A 24,143-nucleotide genomic window follows, 5' to 3' on the forward strand; every position below is an offset into this window, starting at 1 on the left:
AAGAAATGTTACCGGTTTTGGATTTCCAGTCTCAAAATGTATTCCCCAGTGTATGAAATGTTAGGCTATAATTATTATCCAACATGCAATACAATTACTATTCAAGTATAAACTTGAATACGATGTGAAATGCCATGCAACCTGAATTACCCTGCACATCCTTAATAAAGTTAAATACATTTAAAGGAAAAAGCTATGTTGTGGTGTGAGCTCTACAGTAAGCCAATGACTGACCAGTTACTAGTGATTGGTTGGCTGGAGACTTACCGTAGCCGAACAGCAGGAGTCTGTCATGATGTGTCAACAAGAAGCAGTAACCTACAGTAAAAGTGAATTGTCAAACAAGCTGTCCCTTCTTTGAAGGTTCGTATTTTAATTGTTGTACTTATGAGAACAGTGAGAATAATTACAATGGTACAAGTGGAGCTACTGTGCAAACGGTAACGTCGATGTTCCGTACTGTAATATTAGCTCAGCTAACGCGTCTGTTGTTGTTAAGCTAGGTTATGTTTGACTAGTCGTAAGCTTAAGCTGCTACTAGTTATCTTATAGCTCTGCTTTTTGTTTATTTGACAGATATCAATATATATTCGTCTGACTCAGTGGGTGTGTCTCTACTCAAAGTCCAGGGAAAGGTTTGTCCCGTTGCGACTGTAGCTGACATGTCGGTGGATGAAGAAGTGGAGACAATTCTGAACGGCGAAGGACTGGAAGTGACCGAGTTTGATTCAGCACCGGATAAAGTCAAACCTGTCGTGCTGAGAAAGACAGTCACATACATAGTCAGCGCCGTTATCTTCAACTCAAAGGTTGGTAGTAGTATGTTGCTAAGCTACACTTGCATTGTGTATTCACCCCTTCGTAAAGACAAGATCTGAATTTGACCGGCTAAATATTCCCCTACTAAGGTCATTAGATTAGATTACTGACCTGACACTATACGGCTCAAGCTCTTTAGTGACAACTTAACTGTAGTTCTGACAGACTACAGCTTGGAGGCTTTGAAAAAAAAACAGATTGTTTTGTAGCTGAACTGAATTTCTAACTGAACTATCGATCTACTATCTCTTTATTACTCATGCAGAATACCCTGTACATTGAACTCTTTCTAATTCCTTCCCTCCTCTCTCTATGTAGAATGAGGTCCTGGTTGTGCAGGAGGCAAAGCAAGACTGCTTAAAGCAGTGGTACCTGCCAGCCGGAAGGATGGAAGAAGGGGAGACTATTGAGGAAGCCATGAAGAGGGAAGTAAAGGAGGAGGCAGGCTTTGACTGCCAGCCAATCACCTTGCTCTTGGTTCAGGAACAGGGGCCCCAGTGGATCAGATTTGCATTCCTGGCAGAAATCACAGGTTTGACCTCTTGAACTAATGCATCAACATTCAAGACTCCCATTTTGAGAAATCATCTGAGTTCACCTGTCCAATTAATTATATTCAACTGATATATCTGAAATTCAGGGAAGGGAAATTCAGGGGAGGGAAATTGTGGGATGAACAAATGCTGAAAAAGCGAATCCCCACGTTTCTCCCATGTCTGTTCCAGGAGGCTCCCTGAAGACCCTGAAGGAGGCCGACGCAGAGTCCCTCCAGGCGGGGTGGTGGGACCAGGAGTCCCCCCTCCCCCTGCGGGGCCAGGACATCATGCGTCTCATCAACGCCGGGCTGAAGTACCGGCAGAAGGCCTGGCACCCCACCGTGCTCCCCATTGACCTGCCTTGCCACGTGGTGGTCCAGAGGCTACTGCTGGCCTTCACCAGTCCAGCCAAGGAGCTCTGGCTGCTGGTGAGCTTGGCAGGCTCCGGGGGGCCCCACCTCCCCGTGGCCGTGGCCCTGAAGACCCACACGGTGACCTGGGCGGCCAACGTCATGGTCCAGGAGGCTATGCCCTCCTCCTACTACCAGATGGACATCGAGACCTGGGGCCTGCTGAGTCTGCAGCACAACGGCCGGGTCCCCGGCAAGACAGACGGGCTCTGCTTCAACCTGCTGGCCTCCTTGCTGCACAGCGATGGCCCCCCACTCGAACAGCCCCCCCTGGTGGAGAGCCCCCGCTACCAGTGGTACAAGGTGGACAAACCGGCCCTGAGGGACAGGATTCTAGAGAGGTTGAAGGACGTGTCGCTCCTGCCTGTACACAGTCTGTACTGATGGAGGACAGAGAGAATATGGGTTCTGTTTCCTTCTTAAAGGATCCTGTGGACGCAGACTTCTGCATGGGCATGCATGGATGCATGGATGCATGGATGCATGGGCATGACTGAAAAGAAGTTGCTTGTTAGTGAGGAAAGGTATCAGAGGTCAAAGGTTATCTAAGGCCCCTGTCCATACTGACAGAGGAGGCTGCTTCAGGTAAATGGTCATGTGATCCTGCGTCTGTGATTGGACCTGGCATAGGGCCTACTGGGAAAGACTACAAAGAATCTTTATGAGATTATGGAAACATAAAACAAAAGCTGTTTAAATTTACTGTTTTTTATACTTGGAATGATTGTATATATTTAAATGGTTGGATAGACTGCAACATATGGACAAAAAAATGACACCTGTGCAAAATGTATTATAAGCAATCTAATCCTTCCCTCATGGCTAATTGTCATGATGTATGCACCACTATCTATGCACGGTCAAGAAACCAATAACAATCCAATAATAAACAATAGCCCAAATCAAAGTAGATGTTTTATAGTGTCTCAACTGACACGTCTCTGTGATGTCACACTCACATTATTGTATTTGATGAGAGTTGAACATGTACAGCAACAACTCTCTGGAAAAACTGGAGCATGATTTAAAGATTGTATGTGAGTGGTTGTTTCCAGCCCCCCTCTGAGCTTGGCAGGGGAACATCTGACATCAGAGGACAGACACAGACAGGAAGTAGACATGAACACAGAAAGGAAGTAGACATGAACACAAGCATCTTCTCTCTGAGTCTGGCTTCACACTGGTCTACTGCATGTATGGGCTCTCAGGCAACGAGGTGGAGCGATTATTCAGGTTCAGATAAATAGAATATTATTTGCATAGTTACTATGAAAAACATAAGATTAAAGTCAAAATAAAAAGATACTTAAAACACTTATGACTTCACAATAAACTTTAAATAGAGATGTGCAAGGTTGTCTTTTAAAGTCTCTTCTATCCTGAAAAGTACCAGTAGTCATAGTCGACAATCTTTGTAGTTGAACTCAGTCCTCTTAATTGTATAGAGAGTACTTGTGCAACTGATGCAATAAAAAGCTTTCTAGTACCGTCCAAAGACAGTAGTCTTGTCCAAAACCAACTCCTTCCCCAAATACCAAGAACAGTGTAGGCCTGCAGAGAGTCTGTGGACACATTGAAAGCCCGGGCACAAGGCTTCCTGTAATCACGAAGGCTACATCAAAACACCTTCATGTTTCACAAAGCAGACATGGAAGAAGTTTCTCATATTCAAAAGAAACATATGATGTCTATCCAAGCCCCCACAAATCCACAGTATTGAGAAGTAGGGGGTTCTAGAAGGTTCAAGAAGCGCTGAACCATCCATCGAGATGACTGTTTCGGATGTGCTGTCGTGTGTTCTGTTGAAGAGTCCACGCTATAAATGTAGTGTTCTGGGGGAAGTATCTGACACTGTTTCAGTTTAAGAGTATCCAGGATCAGTAAGAGGCGCTGGGCAGTTTAACGAAAGCGATGGCTGCCAGTTCTTTGCAGAACTCTTCTAGAACGATCACTCCCTTCAGTAAGGTCACGTGATCCACACTGAAACACACACACACACGATCAAATGAGAGGTTCATCATATGATTGAAGACAAATTTGTAATATATACATATTTAGTGCCCGACAGCTGGGAATGAAATAACACTCGCTCGACCACAGTCATATCTGGTTGGTCTGTACGATGGAGGCCCAAGAAGACCCCAGGAGAGTTTTGTTGACTACTGACCCGGTCTCTGCCTCCAGGCCCATCAGCTGTCCCCGGACCTGGACCAGCTTCTCCGTCACGTTCGGGACAATCTGGATCCTCTGCATCAGCTCTCCTATCACCTTTACACACACAGAGAGAACACTCAGACACACACACACACACAGAGAACACTCATCGCGGTCAGAGACGCACACAGGCCTGCTGAAACATCAGCAACAAACACAGACGGCATTGTTATCACCGGTTGGAAAGGGAGAGAGGAGGAGAGGGAGGGAGGGAGGGAGGGAGAGAGAGAGTGGGTGGGTGGGTGGAGGTGTTATCTGATGAAGGCAGAAGAGTGAGTGAAAGAGAACACACACACAGAGAGAGAGAGAGAGAGAGAGAGAGAGAGAGAGAGAGAGAGAGAGAGAGAGAGAGAGAGAGAGAGAGAGAGAGAGAGAGAGAGAGAGAGAGAGAGAGAGAGAGAGAGAGAGAGAGAGAGAGAGAGAGAGAGAGAGAGAGAGAGAGAGAGAGAGAGAGAGAGAGAGAGAGAGAGGGGTGTTTGGGTAGTGGTGTTGTCTTAGGAACGCAAAGGAGTGAGAGATACAAGCAGAGCGAGGCAGAGGAATGTGGACTGGGATATCACGTTACCCTGATGAGGACAGAGAAGAGCGAGCGTGCTTCGGGGGCCAGGCTGATGTAGGGGTCAAGGAGGTACTCGTGGAGGAGGGGGTGGGGGAACACGCTCAGCCTGGACAGCACCGACGTCACCTGCAGGTTCAACTCATAAGGCTGGAGGGGGGGGTGGGGGGGAAGGAGGGGGTGAAGAGAGAGGAAGGAGATGGAGTGAGGGAGAGAGGGTTGTTGGGGAAAAAGAGGACATCATTCAAACCACACTAACAGACTTAAATCTGTTGAGGTCATGAAACCAAGGTGACCTCCCTCAACACACCAGCAGATCGTAACAGTATACCTGCTCTAGGATCCGTCCAATTCTGTCGAACAGGACTTTCAGGAAGTGTCCCTCAAAGAAGTCTGAACTCACTGCAGATGAATCGGACTGTACAGGGGTCTCTGGCCAATCCCAGCCCTGCGAGAGCGCTGTGCAATCTTTCAACTAGGCAGGGAGCAAAAAAGTGAGGTCTCAAAACTATGTGGAAAGCAATGCACAAAGGAACGTTATACTAGTGTACTTCACTCTATCGTATTAATTCAGAAAACGCGCTCACCAGTTTGTGAGCGTCGTGAACGTAAGTGTTATATCCTGCGCCCTGGAGGAGGTGGGAAGACTTAGCTTCCTGAGGGACCAGGCACAGGAAACTGATGCACACACACACACACACACACACTCTAGTCACCATCAAGCAGTGATAACCCAGTATCATCAACCGTGGTGGCGGGGCATCCTGTGGATGTACCTGTTGACACTGTCAGCTGCCTGGTTGTGGGGGGGTTCTCCTGAGAGGGAGGGGGTGCGCTGGGGCAGCTGGTCTGGACAGAAGTCACTGTCAGGGTACAGGCTGTCTGTAAAGAACGGGTCCTCCTCCAGCTCCCTGGACGGACACACACACACGGGAAGATTCTTCATACTGAGGAGAGCACCCAGCCTCTATTAACACGTGACGTCGCAGACGTGAACTTACTCGCTGTCCTCCAGAGCCTCGTACTGGTGATGCCGGTCGTCCCCGTGTGTGTGTGTGGCGTAGCAGCGACGCTCCAGGTTCCTCAGCACCAGGTTGGACAGGATGTCCCGATGAGGCTTCTGAAGCAGCTCCTCGAACAGGCGCAGGCTGATGATGCTGATCTAGGAGAGAGAGAGGGAGGGACGGAGGGCGAGGGAGTTATTTCGGGAGGTTGAATTCAGTTATTCAGATGAGAGCATGCATTGGGATGGGGAAGGCAGACGGAAAAATAAGCTGTTCGCTGTGAAGAAATGTTTGTCGTCGCTGTCTCTCTTCAATTCTGGATTTAAGGGATTAAATGAGCTCATGCTCTGCTGCCGCAGAGGATCCTAACTTCAGACTGCTGCTGACAGGAGACAAGCCAACTGAGCACAGAAAAGCCTGGCTTAGCCTCACCCTAGATTCAAACTAAGTCTAGATTTAGTATAACCTAAATGGACTGCATTTCTATAGCACGTTTCTACCTTAGCGGCACTCTAACCTAGCCTGACCTATCCTATCTTTAGCCTAGCCTTAGCCTTAGCCTTAGCCTTAGCCTTAGCCTTAGCCTTAGCCTTAGCCTTAGCCTTAGCCTTAGCCTTATCTTTAGCCTAGCCTCCCACTGAGCCATCCCAGCACAGCCAGAGTCCTGCTCTACCTCATCAGAGATGTGGTCACAGTGCTCTATGAGGTGGTAGCGCAGCACGTGGGTCTCCGTGTCCAGTCGCAGCTCTCCCTCCGTCTCACGGCCCAGGATGTAGTTCACCAGCTCGTCCAGCAGGGCGGCGGACTGGACGTGACGCACCACGCGGCACAGCAGCGCCGTGCCGACCAACACACCCACCTCGGACCTAAAACACGCACGCACTTGTTGTTGTTTGTTTACACTCCTGATATTGGACACTGACTGGGTCAGTTCACACCCTTGTAGCAGACATGGTACAGCTATGCTCTATTAACTACATTAACATTTTTCTGGAGTCAACTCACATTTGAAGTAGTTGAGGTTGCAGTTTGCTGACAAGCAGCTGCTGGTGAATCTCACTGGCCAGTTTCACAGCTAGAATCTGGAAGAAGAAAACAAGTTAAGACAGAATCCAATCTCCTCATGAAATGCCTGAGATCGATCAGGTTTGGGAAAAAATACATCTAGTCTACTGTCCATAAGGGGCCACTGTTTACCTATTTTTTACAAACATACCTGAAGGTTAACACGGATGTATATTTTTAGTGCTTTAGGACCTTGGTGAGTTTCTTACCTTTGGTGCCTCCTTCATCAAGTGATCCAGGTAGTCCAGCCAGGAGAAGAATCTCTCCATTTCATCACTTCCAGGAAATGACACACTGTCTTCAATACCGCCCTGGGAAAACTGTGTGCTAAGGAGCAACAACGTCATTAAGCACAACAGTCACAAACACGACATTAGGAAACATACCAATAACATTGTGATAGCAGATAGTGTAGATTCATCACTTATCTGTACATCTCTGTTTATACTCCTATCCCTGATTCCTTTAGTCCTCCCCTCCCCCCTCCCCCCTCCCTCCCCTCCCCTCCTCCCCCCCTCACCTCCAGTGTGTGTGTGGGAGGCTCAGGATGTCCCCAGTGTCCAGGCTGGAGGGGATGAGGCTGTAGAGCTCACACAACCTCCCGGCCAGCAGGGGGCAGAGTGGAGTCATTTCAGCCAGAACCTTCAGCGTCTCCTCTCTCTGGACGCTGGTGAGCAGCAGAAGGCTCTCATAGGCCTTCAGGGCCACTCGACTTTTCTAGAGGAGTCGATGACCAACAGAAGAAGACTAAATGATGGTCATATTATGTCATGTATTCATTTAGCAGCTGAAGCTTTTCTCCAAAGCAAAGTACAGGGGGATTTTGGAACCCGCAACTCAATTGATCTGCAGTCAAACACTCTACAACCACTGAGCTATGCCCATCATTCCCTTAAAACCTCAGATGAATTTCTGTTGGTTGGTTTGTAAGAGAGCTTGCACTGACACGCACACACACCTGGCTCCTGCTTAAGTGCATCAGAACATGGATGAGGCCTATGTTGTCAGGAGGAGGGATGGAGGGAGATGAAGGGGTGGGACCAGGGCTAGGAGTTGTACATTCTGATTGGCTAGGGGTGGAGGCTGAGGAGGGTGATTGGTCAGAAGGCACTGTCTCTTTGTTGGAAGCGTCACTTTTCTCCTCAGAGGTGGAGCATGACCTCTTGGAGAGCATGTCTTGGGTAATCTGCAGGATCAAGACAGACAGGACAGCATGGTTACAAGTCAAAGCAAAAGTCAAAGTCCTAATAATGACTCCATAACATGATTTTAGGAGTATAATATACTATTACACGTGTAAAAGTGTTATAATTATATTGTGTCCGAAGCCTGAGCATGCTGGTGTAGAGGTATGATAGCATGGGGAGTGTGGAGGATAAATCTGAAGGCAGGTTAGTTGAGGAAATGGTTAAACACCTCTAAAATGTAGTTGAGGATGTAGGGGTCTTGTTTGATTCTGGAGCAGACGACCAATAGGAATTGAGCCTCCTCCTTCTCTGCTTGGGAACCAGGAAGTCCACACAGTCGGATGAGCTTCTGTCGAACCCACACCAGGAAAGAGGATGTAGTTCAGATCCATGTGTTAAAGTAATTATATCAAAGTGATCAGAACTCAGACTTTTCTTTGGGTTATTCTCGAACATGGAATGTCAGATGATTGTTGAGGAAGGGGGGAGGGGGGTGAGTACTTCTGAAATAACTGAGTTATTCAGGCATGCAATGTTGATATTGTTCATTGTGCCTGGTAGCTGACATGTGGTTACTTTGTGCTGTGTCTAGTAAATTCAGACTGCTCCGTGACTCTAATCAAATACTGTTGCACTTCTGAACCTTGAACTTTCCACTTTACTTTCTACATACATTACTTCTAGGACACTTTGGATAAAAGTGTCAACTAAATACTAATGTAATGATAAATGTCACATGAACTAGCTCCAGACAGCTCTGAGTACAGGACTGCAGCCTACCTGGACTGGCCTGTAGATATTGATGAGGTGGAGGACGGGCTTCTGGATCTGAGCCAGTAACTTGGAGAAGAAAATCAGCACCTGCTGGTTCATCCCTGGAGGGTACTAGGAACAAAAAGTACAAGATATGTTACTGTGTGTGTGTTAGGTTGTGTGTGTGTGTGTGAGAGAGAGAGAGAGAGAGAGAGAGAGAGAGAGAGAGAGAGAGAGAGAGAGAGAGAGAGAGAGAGAGAGAGAGAGAGACAGAGAGAGAGAGAGAGAGAGAGAGAGAGAGAGAGAGAGAGAGAGAGAGAGAGAGAGAGAGAGAGAGAGAGAGATAGAGAGAGAGAGAGAGAGCTAGCGAGTGAAAAAGATACAGAAGTTGAAAGAGTCCGAGACAGATAAAGTGAGAGCGAGAGAGACAAAGAGAGACATAAAGAGAGACACAAAGAGAGAGAGAGAGAGAGAGAGAGAGTGAGACACAGGCAAAGAGAAAGAGAGTAGGTCAACAGCACAGGGCACAGCAGCGTTTGGCCCCCACCTGTGCCTTGCCCAGGGTGCATAGGGTCTCCAGCAGCTTGTGCTGCAGCAGGTACTCCATGCAGGGCCCCGTCTCCTCCAGGCCCTGCTCCCCCTCCTCATACACCAGGATGTCCAGCATCTGCTTCAGCCTCCAGGGGATGTCGGTCTGCTTCACAGGCTGGGTCTCATCTGAACAACCGGGAACAGAATAAAGCTTTTAATGCACGCTCAGCTGCTATCGTGTAGGCTGTTTCACGGCCGAAGTCGTTTGGGATGCATGACAAACACATTAAGAGTGGTCAGTGGATTCAGATGCAAGTGAATGATCAAACGGAGACATTTAGAAAAATTGTACAGGAATAGGAGAAATATTTTCACATAGTGCAAAGCACTGCACCCCTGTGAGAATGATATCTCAAAACTGTCTGTGTCAACGGTTGATACAAGGGCAAATATTGTACATGGTTTACTTATGGAAACATTATTATCTTGATTCGCAAGTGTCTTACCATTAGTTACGATGTAATAATTGGTGATTCCTTTCCAGTGCTCCACAAACGAGTCCAACAGATTAACAGAGGGCTCTCTCTGAAAGAACAAGGAACATGGTGTAATTCGTCAACTCAAAATGTCCATTTGGTGCAATATGGGTGTCACATTGACCAGTCTTGTATGAAATATGGACACTGTTTATGACCTAGGCTTCCTACTGCTGTATGCGAATTTACCCCAACCACCACCACCTGCCCCAGCTACCAACCCTGTTGGAATGTGCCTGGGGGTTCCACGTGAGCTAAATGAGCCAGCACAACAGCAGGGGAAGAAGATAGCTAGCCCTCGAGCTCATTGTCAACAAACTTCTTAATAACAATATCATTTGATATCAACCATCTTCTCGACCTTCATATTAATAGCTATTTATATATAACCCACAGGATATGCAGAACCAAACTTGTCAAATTCTCGCCAGCTAGACAGTGACAAAAACGCCAAATCCACACTGCTGGTTATAAACTAGCTAACGCTAGACAGCTGGCTAGCTAACGCGTAGAGAGTAGTGTCGATCGAGTTGTTGTCAGCTAACACCGGGCAACTTGTTGCTACAACGTTTTATTTGTCAAGCAAGCACTTGACAGTTAAACATGGCAAGAACAATCAATGAAAAAATGACAAGAATGTGTAATACATATGTAGTCACTGTAAACGCTGGATAGTAAAACAAAGTTAGCAAAGTTAAAGCATAGCTATCCAAGCTAGTCAGGACAATTGACACTGACTCGCTATTCTAACTGTGTCAACAAGAATGCTCACCGTTTCCAACGCCTGCTGAAATAGACTCGTGAGCTTACTAAACATGTCCATCGCGATTTTCAATATAAACAAGATGAGCTAGCTAATGAAATACATTTCTGCATAACATATACTTTTATCTAGCTAACAACATGGGATCCCCAACACGACAGCCGATCCATGTTGACAAAGTCAGGGATCCTGGACTGACAGGGGGGTTGTCTACGGCGACAGAAAGGTGACTTGCCGAAAGCAACATTCGTTTCTTAATCCTGGCATAATTATGAACTTCATCCAAATCATTTTTCAGGATACAATACACATTAAAAAAAGACACAAATTATTTTATACAGAAAATCTTTAATAAAGATGTTTAGATAATTAGTGTATTTTATTTTTTACCACAGTTATCAGTTGACTGCATTTACATTTAGACCAGTCAAAGATTAAATATTTCAGCCATGCCAAACATTTCAGTGATAGTTCATGGTTAGAAACCCTTCAATAAAATTATTTTCCAAACATATGTGCACGGTGTAACTATGCTCTTTCAGTTATAGGAAGTTGTATAGACTACACAACGCGTAGACTATGTAATTTATATGCCTATAGCATCGTGCTGTAGGCTACATAAACTGATAACGTTTATCGTAATCAGTGGTCAGACCAGTGCGATGTCCACTCCGATGATTGTGGACACGTAGCCTACATAGTTACAGTAATGCATAGGTTACTTTGCGTTAGAGAGAAAACAATTTAAAGGTGTTCCTCTAACTGAAGAACCTTAACAACCCTGAATTCCTGAGACAGGCTTCCACAAAGCACGAACCAGAATCACCAGAACATCACAGGAGAAAACAACGTCTCTCCTGCTGTTAATGCAGCTGTTTTAATTGACAAAAAGTAGCTATTACATGAGCAGGATTAACTGCTTGGAAGGTTGACATTTCCAAAGACAAGGATATAAAGAGTAGAAAATATACAAGAGATCCCTACATTATTGAGGTGCTGTATTCAATTAATACAAAAGTACCCAAAAACCAAAATACAATACAAAGAGTTGTGCATGTTCCACATGCACAGTCATATTATGTTCAGTGCAATATATACTAAGACAAATCAGGGAATGTATACAAGGTAGTTCTTCACAAGATGGTCCATGTTGACAAGATAGCCTGAGTCAGGCTGAAGCCTTGGTCTCCCACTCCTGCAAAATGAGAAAACAACAGACACTCTTAGACTGTTACAATAGATGATCACAGATGAGAACAATTTACTGACTAAAACCATAGAAGAAGACCTGTCTGTAATAAAGTTGTGAGGTGTAACGGGGGTAGTTGATCAGCCAGGCATCCCGTAACATGAATCATTGATCATACGACGCTCTTCTCTCGGGGTGGCCCCACGGGAATGTGCACAAACTCTGACACGAGGTCAGCGTTACAAGTTAATCAGGCTAATTCCCCAAATTGCCACTCCAAACAGAGAGAGACAAGAACAGATGATGTCAAAGTAGTGTCACGTGACTGCACTGTGAAGTAACTCTGGACATGGTCAGGGGGAGTGGACTGAGACCAGCCTGACAAGATATTTCTACAGGACAGGCAGCATGTTACTGTGTGTTTGTGTCTGAGACATACCTTCCTCCTCTGGAACACCTTGCCATGCTCTATAAAGATGGAGGACGGAGCTCTCTTCAGAGAGTGCTTTGCAGACGCTGTCCGACGCAGCAAAGGGGTCAAGAACCCACCCTGGGGAGGAAGAAGAAACACAGTCGGGTCACCTAAGTTGGATTCGTGGCATCGCAGCCAGACCTGTCACCGCTATTATTATTATAACCTTTATTTAACCAGGAGAGACCCGTTGAGATTAAGAATCTCTCTTTCAAGGGAGACCTGGCCAAAACAGGCTGCAGCATACATACAAACATAGTAAGACAGAAACACACGAGGAGACAACATTTAGGGAGTTAGTGTCGTAGCCAGGTACATTAAAAACATTTAGATCTTAAGGAATCTGTCTGTAGTTCTTTCATTTAAAAGCATTAAGCGAGAGTGATGGAAACTCAGCCAAGTCCAGGTCAGAAACAACCCTGCTCTGACAGTTTTATCCAAAACGACATACAGGGGGGAATTGAACATGGGGCATCTTGATCTGCAGTCAAATGCTCTTCTGTTGAGCTATACACATCCCCATGTATCTCCAGCTGGAAGAGGGTAGCCTATACAATGGGCCCTGTGACATGCAGCTTGTGTTTCATTATACTCGGTTTGTTTACAGTGGATCAGTCAGTCCTGCCCGTAAAAGTCTTCCAGGGAAGGCCATGGCAGGGTAACAGAGGATTATGACAGCAACAGACTCCTCTTTGATCTAACCACTCGGCTCTTTTTATCTGAAAGTCGGAGAACATTTCACGTACTCTGTAATTACATCAAGGTGAAGGAGAGGGAGGCCTGGCAATTTTGTTGACGTTTTTGAGTCTGCGATACATATTCTGAACTGTAGGTGGCAGCAAAATACTACATCACCCACATGAAGTTGCACCCTGGTTCACATTGAAAAGACAAGGACACTTCAGACAAGGGCAAAATGACTCCCTTAGGTGGGTTGTTTAGTAACATCTTTCTGGACCTCCTGTGTGTGTGTAGTGTGTGTGTGTGTGTGTGTGTGTGTGGGTATGTGTCACTTACCTGTGCCCGTTCAGTACAGAAGGCCAGTGACTGTCTGAAAGAGGTGCGCTTGTTTGCCTTCCCCGCTGTGTTAAGGTTCATCTCTGACCCCGCCCTCAGCTGCACCTTCCTCTTCCCTGTCAGGTCCAGCTTTTGCACACTCCGCTCCACCCCACACACCTTCGTACCTGGTACACACACAAACGCAAACGCACACACAAATACACATACACAAACATTAACTTGAACTGCAGTCATTGGAGACGCATTCCATAGTTATGGAAGCTTTGCAGGGAGAGAGGAAAATATTACCGTATATCCACTGTTTTTCAAGAAGTCTTAAAAGGATTTTATACTACGAGGACTGTGCTACAACCAAACCCCAGGAACGCCAGCTAACCACCAGAATTCTCCGGGCTCCAACCATGAGGGGGAGAACCCTAAACCTCTATCACACAGAGAAGGAATCTTAAGCTGACTGGATAAAGATGAACATTAAGTAGACATACTGGAGTTGGCCAAAGGAGATGTGGCTTTGCTTAGCCTCTAGGGCAGTCACATTCTCTTCTAATCACTTCTGTTATTTTCTATTCTATTTCTATTCCAATTTTTATTCTATTTCAATTCTATTTCAATTCTATTTCAATTCTATTTCAATTCTATTTCTATTGTATTTCTATCAATTTCTATTCTATTTCTATGCTATTCTCTTTATTTGGTATTGGTTATGAATAGGAACAGAGTGTTTAAACCAATGATCACACTGACACAAAGTCCAAAGCCCATGCAATAAAAAAAAAGTTTGTACAGATGTAGGAAAAGTCTGTAGAGAAAACGTTATAACAACCATGTCATTATACAGACACTTCCCTAATGTGAGCCAGATGTTGGAAAAACATTTCATTTTTAAAAGAGAAAACTCATGAGAACGGGTATATTAACATCTTAAGTGCAGCCACATCATTTTCCCGAAATCACATGTTTTCAACAGAGGAAAGGAAGCAAATGGTTGTCTGCTCTGACATCTTTGTTGTTAAGTTCCCAGAGTGACCTAGCACTCTTTGCCAGTGGTTTTAATAGAGTCTAACATAAATTGCTTTTCAATCTCAATTGTATCGTATTGAGCAAGACTCACTGTGATTGGAGAAGATTTCATTGTTGCTGTAGGTGACGGAATCCCTGGATGAGACAGAGTCGCCCCTGGCAACCTTATGAGAATTCTGGAACTTAAGAGATGACATACATTGATATATTATCATCAACTGATCACACGTATTACCAGGTTGAACTCCTGAATCACAGATTTAACCTCCTTCGACTGGACTTTACCATGTGCTCTAGAATTGAGCTGTTGGAGTAGATGGGTTGCGAATGGACTGTTGCACTAATCTGCTGAAAGGGGTCGTCCATGTACGCGTTGGACGTGGGGAATCTTCGAGTCTTCAGGCCACTGGAAAGAGAAAATGTGTTAAATGGATTAATCCCTCGACAGAACAGCTTGACATCACACAACAGGTTCCATCCCGCAAAGAGTTCGTACTCCCAACAAAGTGCTACGCGAAAGTGTGCGCACCGGTAATCGTCATTAAAAGAGATATTTTTTTGAATTCATCACCTGAGGGCCCCACCAGCATCGAGGTCCTGTGAGGTGTTGTCGTGGTGACAGAGGCGGTCGGACAGACCCTGCGAGGTGCTGCCATCCTGGAGGAGCTGCACCCAGCGCTCCTTTTCGTCTGCACAGCTCGCCTGGACGGAGGGAAGACAGACTCAGTGCAACCTGGTGTGGACTCTGCGACCTTGCTATACAAATAAATTTGATTTTATTTGACTCGGCTCATGTCTCATGTTGGTTAAGCGGCTGCACAAATATTCCAGCCTGGCTTGTGGTTGTTTCAAAAAAAACAGACCGATAAAAGGAAATGGAAATAACAACAACAACATCAACAACAACATCAACAACTTATTCAGAATAATTTCTGATGGTGTTTCTAATGATGTCTACAATGTTTACTGCTTTTAGGCTATCATTGCTAAGTGATTTTATTTATTTATTTTTCTCTTTTTGTTGGACCCCAGGAAGACCAGTCCCACTTTGGTGACAGCTAATGGCGATCCTTTTAACAACAAACAATAAACAATAGCAGCAACAACAACAGCAACAGCCACACCACCACCCGACCCCCGTACCTCCAGCACCGCCACCTGGTCCCCGTGTTGGAGCAGGGTGATCCGGTAGGAGCTGGGGGTGTCTGGGCCGGGCCGGACCTCGCAGCCCCGCAGCTGCACCGTGTACTGGGGGCTCTCCTCACAGCCCTCGTCACAGTACATCTTCAGCTGCCCCGCCTCCACCTGGCACAGCAGGCTCTGCCATTGGCAGCTCATCAGCACGTTCAGGTAGCCTAAACCAATCAGAGACGCAAAGAGAGAGGTTATGGGAAGGTCAAGCCATCAAGTTTATTCAGTTTTTCACAATCGCTAAAACACTAAACCCCCATTCTTTGAATCAAATGTTCAGTGAACTAAACCAATTTGTCAAATCAGACAAAACTCTAAACACATTCTAATTTATTAAACACATTTTGCACTGTGATGCACTTGTGCTGCAAAATGGTAAACACAGGCAGCAGACACACATTGTTCAAACTTATTTCTAATGGTGGTTTGGGACAATGACAGCTTAACACTGTGGTGTCCGTATACAAGAGTAGTTCAACATCAACCTGCATTTTTTTTACTGTAAATGTTTGCCTTCCACCATACAGCCCTTTTCTCAACCCAATTGAAGAGTTTTTGTTTGTATGGCAGTGAAAGGTCTATGACCGAAACCCATATACCAGGGTAAATCTGCTCCAGGCAATGGAATTGGCATTGGTGACATAGGTGTGGAGTGTTTTCAAGGCTGGATCCAGCACACCAGAGGGTTTATTCCGTTTCTCTTTGTTCTTTGTTGACAGTACTAAGTTGTGATGGTTACTGTAACTCCAATCAAATGTACAGTATTTTTATAGCCATTTTTACAAGCAGTGTCACAGAGGGCTTCACATACGCCGATAGAACTGCCCGTCAGCCAACCTTAACCCTCAAGGAAGACAGGGAAAAACTCCCAGAAAAACTCACTAGAGGAGAAAAAAATTGAAGAAACCTTGGGAGGAGCAATTCAGTGAGGGATCCCCTCCTCCAGAGACGGTTGGCAAAAAAGAGGTGCAGAACACAGGCTAAACATAGTCATACATCAGGAAAGTGTCAAGGGGTGTTGAAACACCAAAATCCAGTGTTTCAAAATCCAAAATCCATTTTCTTTATTGCTAGGTAAATGCATTTATTGTGTAGACATAAACAACTTTTTCTTTACATGTATCTAGGCCTGGATGCTGTGTTGATTTTGCCAGAAGGGTCAGAGGTTTTGGAAATCAAGTTAAAATATTTGGTTTTGTGTTTACAGTTTTGAGAAAAAGGTTGACTGTTTCAAGAAATGTGTTTTAGCAATCGTATAAAAATGGTAACATCCTAACTACTTGTGCATACGTTCACAGTGTGATGTCTTAACAAGCCTCGTGCTTCCCCAGGTTGTGCCCGTCTGAGCCAAGGCCTGAATGTTGCCAGAGGTGACAATTGAATTCCCCAGGAATCCACCCTGACAATGTGCCACAGTGTTGTGGCAGCTCCCTCTGTGTTGCAGGCCTGCTGTCAGCTACACCACGCTAATGAGCCAACAATAGCGGGCTGTGTTAGGCTGCTGGCTCTGATGACATTTTTATTTCCCATGGGGCTGTTCTAGATGGAGGTATTGATAGACTGCCATGCCAGGGTTAGGCGGAGGAGGGAAAAGGTAGAACAGAGGGGTTTGTTTATGTTGTTCTGGCTCAGAGTGAGTGAGTTCATGGGGATCTCAATACTTTGAGGTTGTTTCTTCCTGTGGTAGTCTTTCCTTCAGCATTGCTTTTCGGCCAGAGGAGTGGTTCAAACTAAATTGTGGGTTCTCTTTACTGGGATTGGTTAAGTTTGGGGCAAGAGGAGAAGGAGAGGAGGGGAGGGGAGGGGAGGGGAGGGGAGGGGAGAGGAGAGGAGAGGAGAGGAGAGGAGAGGAGAGGAGAGGAGAGGAGAGGAGAGGAGAGGAGAGGAGAGGAGAGGAGAGGAGAGGAGGGGAGAGGAGAGGGGGGAGAGGAGAGGAGGGGTGGGGAGAGGAGGGGTGGGGAGGGGAGAGGAGAGGAGGGGTAAGGAGAGGAGAGGAGAGGAGAGGAGAGGAGAGGAGAGGAGGGGAGGGGAGAGGAGAGGAGGGGAGACGGACAGACAGTCGCCTGTTCTTACATTTCTCCTTGATGTCCAGACTGCTGAGGGCAGAGGGCAGGCTGGACAACTTCTCCTCCTCTGAGTCTGTGTGAAGGAACGAGCTTGACTGCAGAAAGGGAAAACGAGAGAGGGTGAGAGATGCAGAAAGACACCCCAGGACCCCACTCTCCGACCCCACCCCACCTCAAGCAAGAACCCCACCCCAGCCACCCCCCCACCCAAGCCCCCACCCCTGCCCCCACCTCAGCCCCCACCCCCTACCTCAACCCCTACCCCAGAACCCCACCCCCCACCCCCCACCTCAGCCCCTACCCCAGCCCCAGCCCCCACCTCAGCCCCTACCCCAGCCCCAGCCCCCACCTCAGCCCCTACCCCAGCCCCAGCCCCCACTCCAGTCTCACCCTGCAAGACTCCAGCCTATCACACTTCAGCAGCGACGAGGAGCTCTGGGATTCCAGCTCACAGTACACCGACCCACTCACTTCCTCGATGATCTACAGAATCATCCAGACAACCAATCAGAGGGGTTAGGAGTCGTACACAGGACCAATCATGGTGGTTAAAATTCAAATAGATAATAGCATAGTGAAAAGACAGAATTCCACAGGCTTTTCCCAGTGTCCCCAATGCGGTCCTACAGTAACATACTTCCTCATGAGATAAGAGAATTTATCTACAACTGGTTGGGCTGTTTGTACAATCATGGCATTACCCATTCTGAATGGAATTTCCTCCTGCTCCTCCCTCTGTCCTCTCCAATCTACAAAACTACGAAACTGGGAATCCACAACTACCACAGTGTCGGTTAGCCAGTCCTAGTCAGGACTGCCTGTCTGTCTCTCACCAGCTCATCTCCTTCTCATGTTCTCTCACTGTCTTGGCATCCTATTTTCCTTCATCTCTTCCTCCATGTGTGCATCTGCAGATGTGCTCTCCATTACCACTGACACCCCCCCCCCCCAACTCTCCCTCTACCCCCTCTCTCCCCATCCTCCCTCCAAGCCTGTCTGTAGTTTCATGCCATGTTCTAAACCAAGTTTAGAACCCCTCCTTCCCCATTATCTGCCTGCCTATCTGCCTGCCTGCCTGCCTGCCTGCCTGCCTGCCTGCCTGCCTGCCTGCCTGCCTGCCTGCCTGCCTGCCTGCCTGCCTGCCTGCCTGCCTGCCTGCCTGCCTGCCTGCCTGCCTGCCTGCCTGCCTGCCTGCCTGCCTGCCTGCCTGCCTGCCTGCCTGCCTGCCTGCCTGCCTGCCTGCCTGCCTGCCTGCCTGCCTGCCTGCCTGCCTGCCTGCCTGCCTGCCTGCCTGCCTGCCTGCCTGCCTGCCTGCCTGCCTGCCTGCCTGCCTGCCTGCCTGCCTGCCTGCCTGCCTGCCTGCCTGCCTGCCTGCCTGCCTGCCTGCCTGCCTGCCTGCCTGCCTGCCTGCCTGCCTGCCTGCCTGCCTGCCTGCCTGCCTGCCTGCCTGCCTGCCTGCCTGCCTGCCTGCCTGCCTGCCTGCCTGCCTGCCTGCCTGCCTGCCTGCCTGCCTGCCTGCCTGCCTGCCTGCCTGCCTGCCTGCCTGCCTGCCTGCCTGCCTGCCTGCCTGCCTGCCTGCCTGCCTGCCTGCCTGCCTGCCTGCCTGCCTGCCTGCCTGCCTGCCTGCCTGCCTGCCTGCCTGCCTGCCTGCCTGCCTGCCTGCCTGCCTGCCTGCCTGCCTGCCTGCCTGCCTGCCTGCCTGCCTGCCTGCCTGCCTGCCTGCCTGCCTGCCTGCCTGCCTGCCTGCCTGCCTGCCTGCCTGCCTGCCTGCCTGCCTGCCTGCCTGCCTGCCTGCCTGTCTGTCTGTCTGTCCATGGTCCCACACCCTGGCTCTGACCTTCCTCCAGTCCTCGGCCTGTTGGCAGCTGTTGAAGCCCATCACCACCGTGTCGGCCCCGGCAACCACTTTCAGCTCGTGCTGCATCTTTTTGTTGTGCTTGGATTTGTAGACCACCTGACACCCTTGCAGGTTCAGCTCCAGCTGGGGTTGCAAGTCCTTGGCACATTTGTAGCACTGAGGGGGAGGAAGACGTGGTGGGGGGGAGGACAGGGAAGGTCAGAGATACGGTAGCATACGGACTGTCTCAGTGACTGAGAGATAGATGTAGAGAGTTGCGCTACGATCTCTTCTCTGAGGCTTGAAACCTCACAAGGCAACCGTTCACTGACTTGAGCCCGAAGGCCTCTTGGCGTCGTGGTAACGAAGGGGACCTGGTTCAGATCCCTGGGGTGTGACTTACCACGAGGGAGCTGTTGCGTATGAGGAACAGCTGCTTGGTCCACTGGCCCAGCCACTTCTTCCTCCACAGGTAACCACAGATACGGGACTCGGGGGCGGGCCTTAGACAGGGCTGGGAGGCACTCCATTGGATGTAGTGGGCCCTGTCTTTCACAAACTCCTCCTCTTCCTCCTCTTCTCCATACGACTCGTAGTGACTGCTGTCTGAGTCTGCTTTATCTGAAAGAGACACATGTGCACACACACACACACACATGTACACACACACATGCAGAAACACACACACAGGTCACATTCTTTAGCTTATCTCCTATCTTGTTCTAGTGTGTTTGTGCGTGTGCGTGTGCGTGTGTGTGCGTGTGTGTGGTACCTGTGTGCTGACTGTCTGGAACGAAGGGTTCCGCCTCCTCATAGCAGCTGTCATCCAGACCGCCAGGTGGGTGGGGCGGGACTACAGGACCATGGCTCTGACAAACAGGAAGTCATCATCTTTACAACAGGTAGTAGCCATCATGACAGAGTGTGTGTGTGTCCTCATACTGTATGTCAATGGGTTTGATATGGTTCATGTCATTGACATTGTGCTAGGACCAGCTGGTCAGCTCATATCCTCTGTTAAAGTGCACCAGGGAGAGAGCCAGACTGTAATAGTCGAGGTCAGAGAGCCAGACTGTAATAGTCGAGGTCAGAGAGCCAGACTGTAATAGTCGAGGTCAGCTGCACGCAACACACACTTTAACCGGTCAGAGCAGAGAGAAAGTCAAGCAGGAAACAGGCAAAAACAGATTTTTTAGTAGGAGGAGGGCTGGGAAGAGGAGAAGGGGGAGAATGTTGTTTTAAAAAACAGGGCGACAGAGAAACGGGAGAACGGGGAAAGAGAGAGAGGGAGAGAGAGAGAGGTAAACTGGGAACAGTAGGATGAGAAAGAGAAAGAAAAAAAAACAAAGGAAAAAAAATCAAGAAAGACCAGCCGAAACCATGAAACAGTAGGAGACATCAGGGCCACTTGTAAACGTCCTCTGCTGAACATTCTTCCCTCTTTACAGGCATCAGAAAGAGAGAGAGAGACAGAGAGAGAGGAAGAGAGGAAGAGAGAAAGAGGAAGGGTGGGTGAGACAGAGAGAGACAGACAGATGGACAGAGAAAATGAAAGGGACAGTGACATGAAAGAAAGAGAGAAAGAGAGAGACAGAGAGAAAGCAAAGAAAGGGAAGGAGAGGGTAGGGAGGCGGGAAAACGAGGGAGCGGGAGAAAGAAAGAGATATCATCATCGTTAACAGCATCATCATCATCATCATCATCATGCCTCTATATAGGACGACGACCTTCAGATCATCTGCAGTCATTCCCCGTGTGGTCTGAACTCCAGCCACTTCTGAGCTGCCTGCTGCTTCGAGTACAGAGCTTCCTAAAGCCCATTGTTGTTACACAAACTCAAACGGCTGCTGGAATGAATAAAGGTCTTGAGTGAATTACAGAGAGAATATCTGGCAGGATTTCAAACTGTAAACATAGCTGCTACCTCTCACAGGGTCCCCTCATAAGGGCCATTTATTCTGGGGCTGAGGGGCTGAGGGGCTGAGGGGCTAAGGGGCTGAGGGGCTGAGGGGCTGAGGGGCTGAGGGGCTGTGTGTGTGTGTGTGTGTGTTGGTGTGTCGGTGTGACTGTGTGTGTCGGTGTGTTTTTCTCAGTAGTCATTCCAGCGTCTGCGTGTGTCGACAGCGGAAGGCTGCTGTTGAGCTGCGAGGTCTCCAAGGGCTTCTGGCTCGTGCTCCCCACATGTATGTGTGTGCACGTGTGCGTCTGTGTGCGTCTGTGTGAGTGTGTGTGCGCGTGTGTGTGTGTTTGTGAGCTCCGATCCCCGAGGGTCTCTGTCTGCCTGCACAGTTTGTCCCCTCTACTTCCCCCTCTCCATCCATGTGGGTGTTCTATCACTCCATCACGTACACCAGATGTAATCACGTCCACTTCCTTTCGCCGGCTCGCTCTCAGCCAATGGCGTTACAGATGAGGTAGAGATGGCCTCTTTCATATACACAACATTTCCTGTTGGTAGATACAGCTGCCCTCCTGCCCTCCTTCCCAACTGTCCTCTCCTCTCTTTGAAATCTTGAGTGACAATAATTACAACTCCCACGATACTTGGTGCTGCTGGGGGGGAGGGGAGGTGGGGGGGTAACGCTCACAGAGTAGAACAAAACACAGGAGAACCGGTGTGTGTGTGTGCGTGTGTATATATGTGTGTGTGTGTGTGAATGCGAGATCATTTGTTCATGGACTGACTGTTTAGCTAACTCGAATAGAGCAGAGCGGCACACAGGAGAACCAGTGTGTCTGTCTGTCTCTGTGTGTGTGTGTGTGTGTGTATACGACACCCGGCCACTTGAAAACCCCTTGTTAACGGCAGGAGTTTGACCCCTGACCCCCACAGTTTCCCACCATATGGCTGGACCCCCCCAGACCTCGGCAGGACAGAGGGCCTGTCATTAGCCAGCCACATCACAACCCCCCTTCTCTTGCTCCCCCTCCTCCCCCACCCACCCACCCCCTCTCCCCCTCTCCCCCACCCACCCCCTCTCCCAGCTCGCTAGCTGATCCAACCGTACGGCCCCGACTTCCTGCCTTGTCATTATGGTTAGGGGAGCAGGCTGGTGGCGGGAGGCTGCGACCTGAAAATAAACCATGACATGAGCTACAACGCCTTCCTACTACAATCTCTCTCTCCTTTTGACTATGCCTTACGATAACTTTCTCTCTCCCTCTCCCTCTCTCCCTTTCTCCCTCTCTCTCTTGCCTCCTTGTAACTCTCTTTCTTTTCTTCTCTCTCTTTCCTCCCTATAACTTTCTTTCTCTCTCTCAGCCTCTCTTTTCGGAGGCCTCACTGTCTGTGGCTTTTGTTGGTTGTGGATCCAGGCGCTGCACTCAAGAGAGCCTGTCAGCTCCTCTTTACTCCACTAAGGACCAGGCTCTCTCTCTCCAGTCCATACACAGATTAAGGCTGCTCACCTCGCTGGGGTGTGTGAGGGAGATATTGAGAGAGGTAGCACTGACCATATCATCCTCAGATAAACCTAAAGATAGATGTTGTGGCTTTGTTACAGGGATACAGTACATTCATTGTCTTGACGGTATCTTTGTTTTCTTGGGGACCATCCAGTTTGGACTGTAGCCTACACTGATGTCCTCTGTGCTTTCTTGAGTCAAACACCTCTGTGATCTTCATCCTCGGGAATATTCTGGTCCGCCGACTCATAGGCTGAGAAACACGGGTTTTGCAGGACAGAACAGGAAGTTGACATGACAGAACAGGAAGTGGAGACTCACCCCTTTCCGTGTAAAGGAGGACAGCTCCTGGGCGGGGGCGGGGTCTGTGGGGGTGTCCCTGAGATCATTGGCTGGAGCCCCTGACGGACAGCTCATGATCATGTACTCAGCATCCTCCACTGGAAAATATGAGCAACATGGATTTGAGGTAGCTGTAGTGAGGCCAACAGTAGCTTACCAGGAGTGTTCTGTACTTCTGTTGCTGGCCTGCTGTATTAGTATTCCGTAGCTATGAGTTTGATTGTCAATGCTGCTACAGTATGTTGTTGGCCAACTGTAACTTACCAGGAGTGTCCTGCAGCTTGGAAAGCAGCTCAGAGATGGACTTCTTCTGGGCCTGAGCGACGTAGCTGAGGTTCTCACTGTCCAGCACTGCCAGAAAAGACTGCAGGTCGGAAATCAGCCGGGTCAAAACTGCAAACACAGGATGTGACGTCAAACACTGGTCTTAGACAACCAATAACATCAGCTGTCTGTCTGTCTGTCTGTCTGTGGTTTCACCTTTCCTGTGTTCATGTACTTTCTCCTCATAGACAGTCAAGCTTTTACTCATCAGCAGGAGAGCTGGAACGCAAGTATGTAGATCTTCACAAATCCCAAAACAGGAAAAACTTTGAAAACAGAATGCACATTCTTTATCAATTAGATGTGTTTGTGTCAGTTCAACCTTGTTTATCGTAAATAGTAAAGTGCTGATTAAGATGAGCACTGTTGGCACAGCGCTGAACTTAATGTTGAAGCTAATCTGGGAGATGGAGAAGAAGAGGCTTGTTTATGAGCTGAGGAGAGATTCATGACCTGCATTACAGAAACAAAGCGAGACAAATACTCGTCACAAGATTCCTGATGCCTTCAGCACATCGTTTTGGTTTGGTGGTTTTATGATAATCGAATTAAAACTTCAGGACTCACAACACCACTCACTTATCAAGGTATGAAGCGAAGAGAAGATCTCTCTATGCATATGTTTATGTGCTTGTGTGTGTGCGCGTATGAGTGTGTGAGAGAGTATGTGTGACATCGAGAGAGAGAGAGACAAAGAGAGAGACAGAGAGAGAGAAAGAGATACACAGAGAGAGACAGAGAGAGCTGTGATTAGTTGGAAGTTTAGACATTGAGCTACGGTAATTGTTTTTTTCACTCTGGGGAGGTCAATTCAGCTGCAACAGTCAACAGAGACCTTATAGAGCGTAGGGGGCCAATCAGAGAGCTTCTTTGTTCCGTCCGCCCGCCCATTAATGTATCAGT

General features: G+C 48.1%; 3 protein-coding genes across 4 annotated transcripts in view; 1 reads left to right on the top strand and 2 right to left on the bottom strand.

Annotated features, from left to right (window-relative positions):
• The first annotated feature begins 233 nt into the window (after nt 1-233).
• Nucleotides 234-2,239, top strand: nudt18 (nudix (nucleoside diphosphate linked moiety X)-type motif 18). 2 transcript variants are annotated; one of them, XM_084690637.1, is made up of 4 exons: nt 234-363; nt 577-809; nt 1,138-1,351; nt 1,545-2,239. In XM_084690637.1, exons 2-4 carry the CDS (start codon nt 663-665, stop codon nt 2,147-2,149), a joined length of 966 nt encoding a protein of 321 aa, XP_084546763.1. In that variant the 5' UTR covers nt 234-363; nt 577-662; the 3' UTR covers nt 2,150-2,239. The 2 variants fall into 2 exon arrangements, with proteins under 2 accessions (XP_084546763.1, XP_084546764.1); XM_084690638.1 differs by having other exon boundaries at nt 256-363; nt 625-809.
• Nucleotides 2,240-2,667: 428 nt separating this feature from the next.
• Nucleotides 2,668-10,592, bottom strand: fhip2b (FHF complex subunit HOOK interacting protein 2B). The gene is made up of 17 exons (XM_084690636.1): nt 10,384-10,592; nt 9,582-9,660; nt 9,092-9,261; nt 8,572-8,676; nt 8,021-8,140; nt 7,563-7,790; nt 7,125-7,321; nt 6,814-6,931; nt 6,545-6,621; nt 6,213-6,405; nt 5,537-5,697; nt 5,312-5,446; nt 5,123-5,213; nt 4,867-5,010; nt 4,545-4,685; nt 3,933-4,033; nt 2,668-3,745 (listed from the first exon to the last, which is right to left on the bottom strand). Exons 1-17 carry the CDS (start codon nt 10,432-10,434, stop codon nt 3,643-3,645), a joined length of 2,214 nt encoding a protein of 737 aa, XP_084546762.1. The 5' UTR covers nt 10,435-10,592; the 3' UTR covers nt 2,668-3,642.
• A 110-nt stretch (nt 10,593-10,702) lies between these two features.
• LOC146233081 (actin filament-associated protein 1-like 2) overlaps nt 10,703-24,143 on the bottom strand; it is a 17,762-nt gene continuing 4,321 nt past the window's right edge. Inside the window, exons 2-15 of the mRNA XM_084690480.1 lie at nt 23,181-23,309; nt 22,896-23,014; nt 19,942-20,038; nt 19,573-19,790; nt 19,170-19,346; nt 17,723-17,815; nt 17,340-17,427; nt 15,219-15,430; nt 14,647-14,777; nt 14,361-14,481; nt 14,167-14,257; nt 13,053-13,219; nt 12,003-12,113; nt 10,703-11,569 (exon numbers count right to left, since the gene is read on the bottom strand). Of these exons, the coding sequence (XP_084546606.1) occupies nt 11,543-11,569; nt 12,003-12,113; nt 13,053-13,219; nt 14,167-14,257; nt 14,361-14,481; nt 14,647-14,777; nt 15,219-15,430; nt 17,340-17,427; nt 17,723-17,815; nt 19,170-19,346; nt 19,573-19,790; nt 19,942-20,038; nt 22,896-23,014; nt 23,181-23,309 (1,781 nt within the window). The 3' untranslated portion in view covers nt 10,703-11,542. The remainder of the gene's footprint in view (nt 11,570-12,002; nt 12,114-13,052; nt 13,220-14,166; nt 14,258-14,360; nt 14,482-14,646; nt 14,778-15,218; nt 15,431-17,339; nt 17,428-17,722; nt 17,816-19,169; nt 19,347-19,572; nt 19,791-19,941; nt 20,039-22,895; nt 23,015-23,180; nt 23,310-24,143) is intronic.

Source organism: Hypomesus nipponensis, chromosome 24, assembly GCF_054491055.1.
Source record: "Hypomesus nipponensis isolate SF chromosome 24, ASM5449105v1, whole genome shotgun sequence".
Lineage (NCBI taxonomy): Eukaryota > Metazoa > Chordata > Actinopteri > Osmeriformes > Osmeridae > Hypomesus > Hypomesus nipponensis.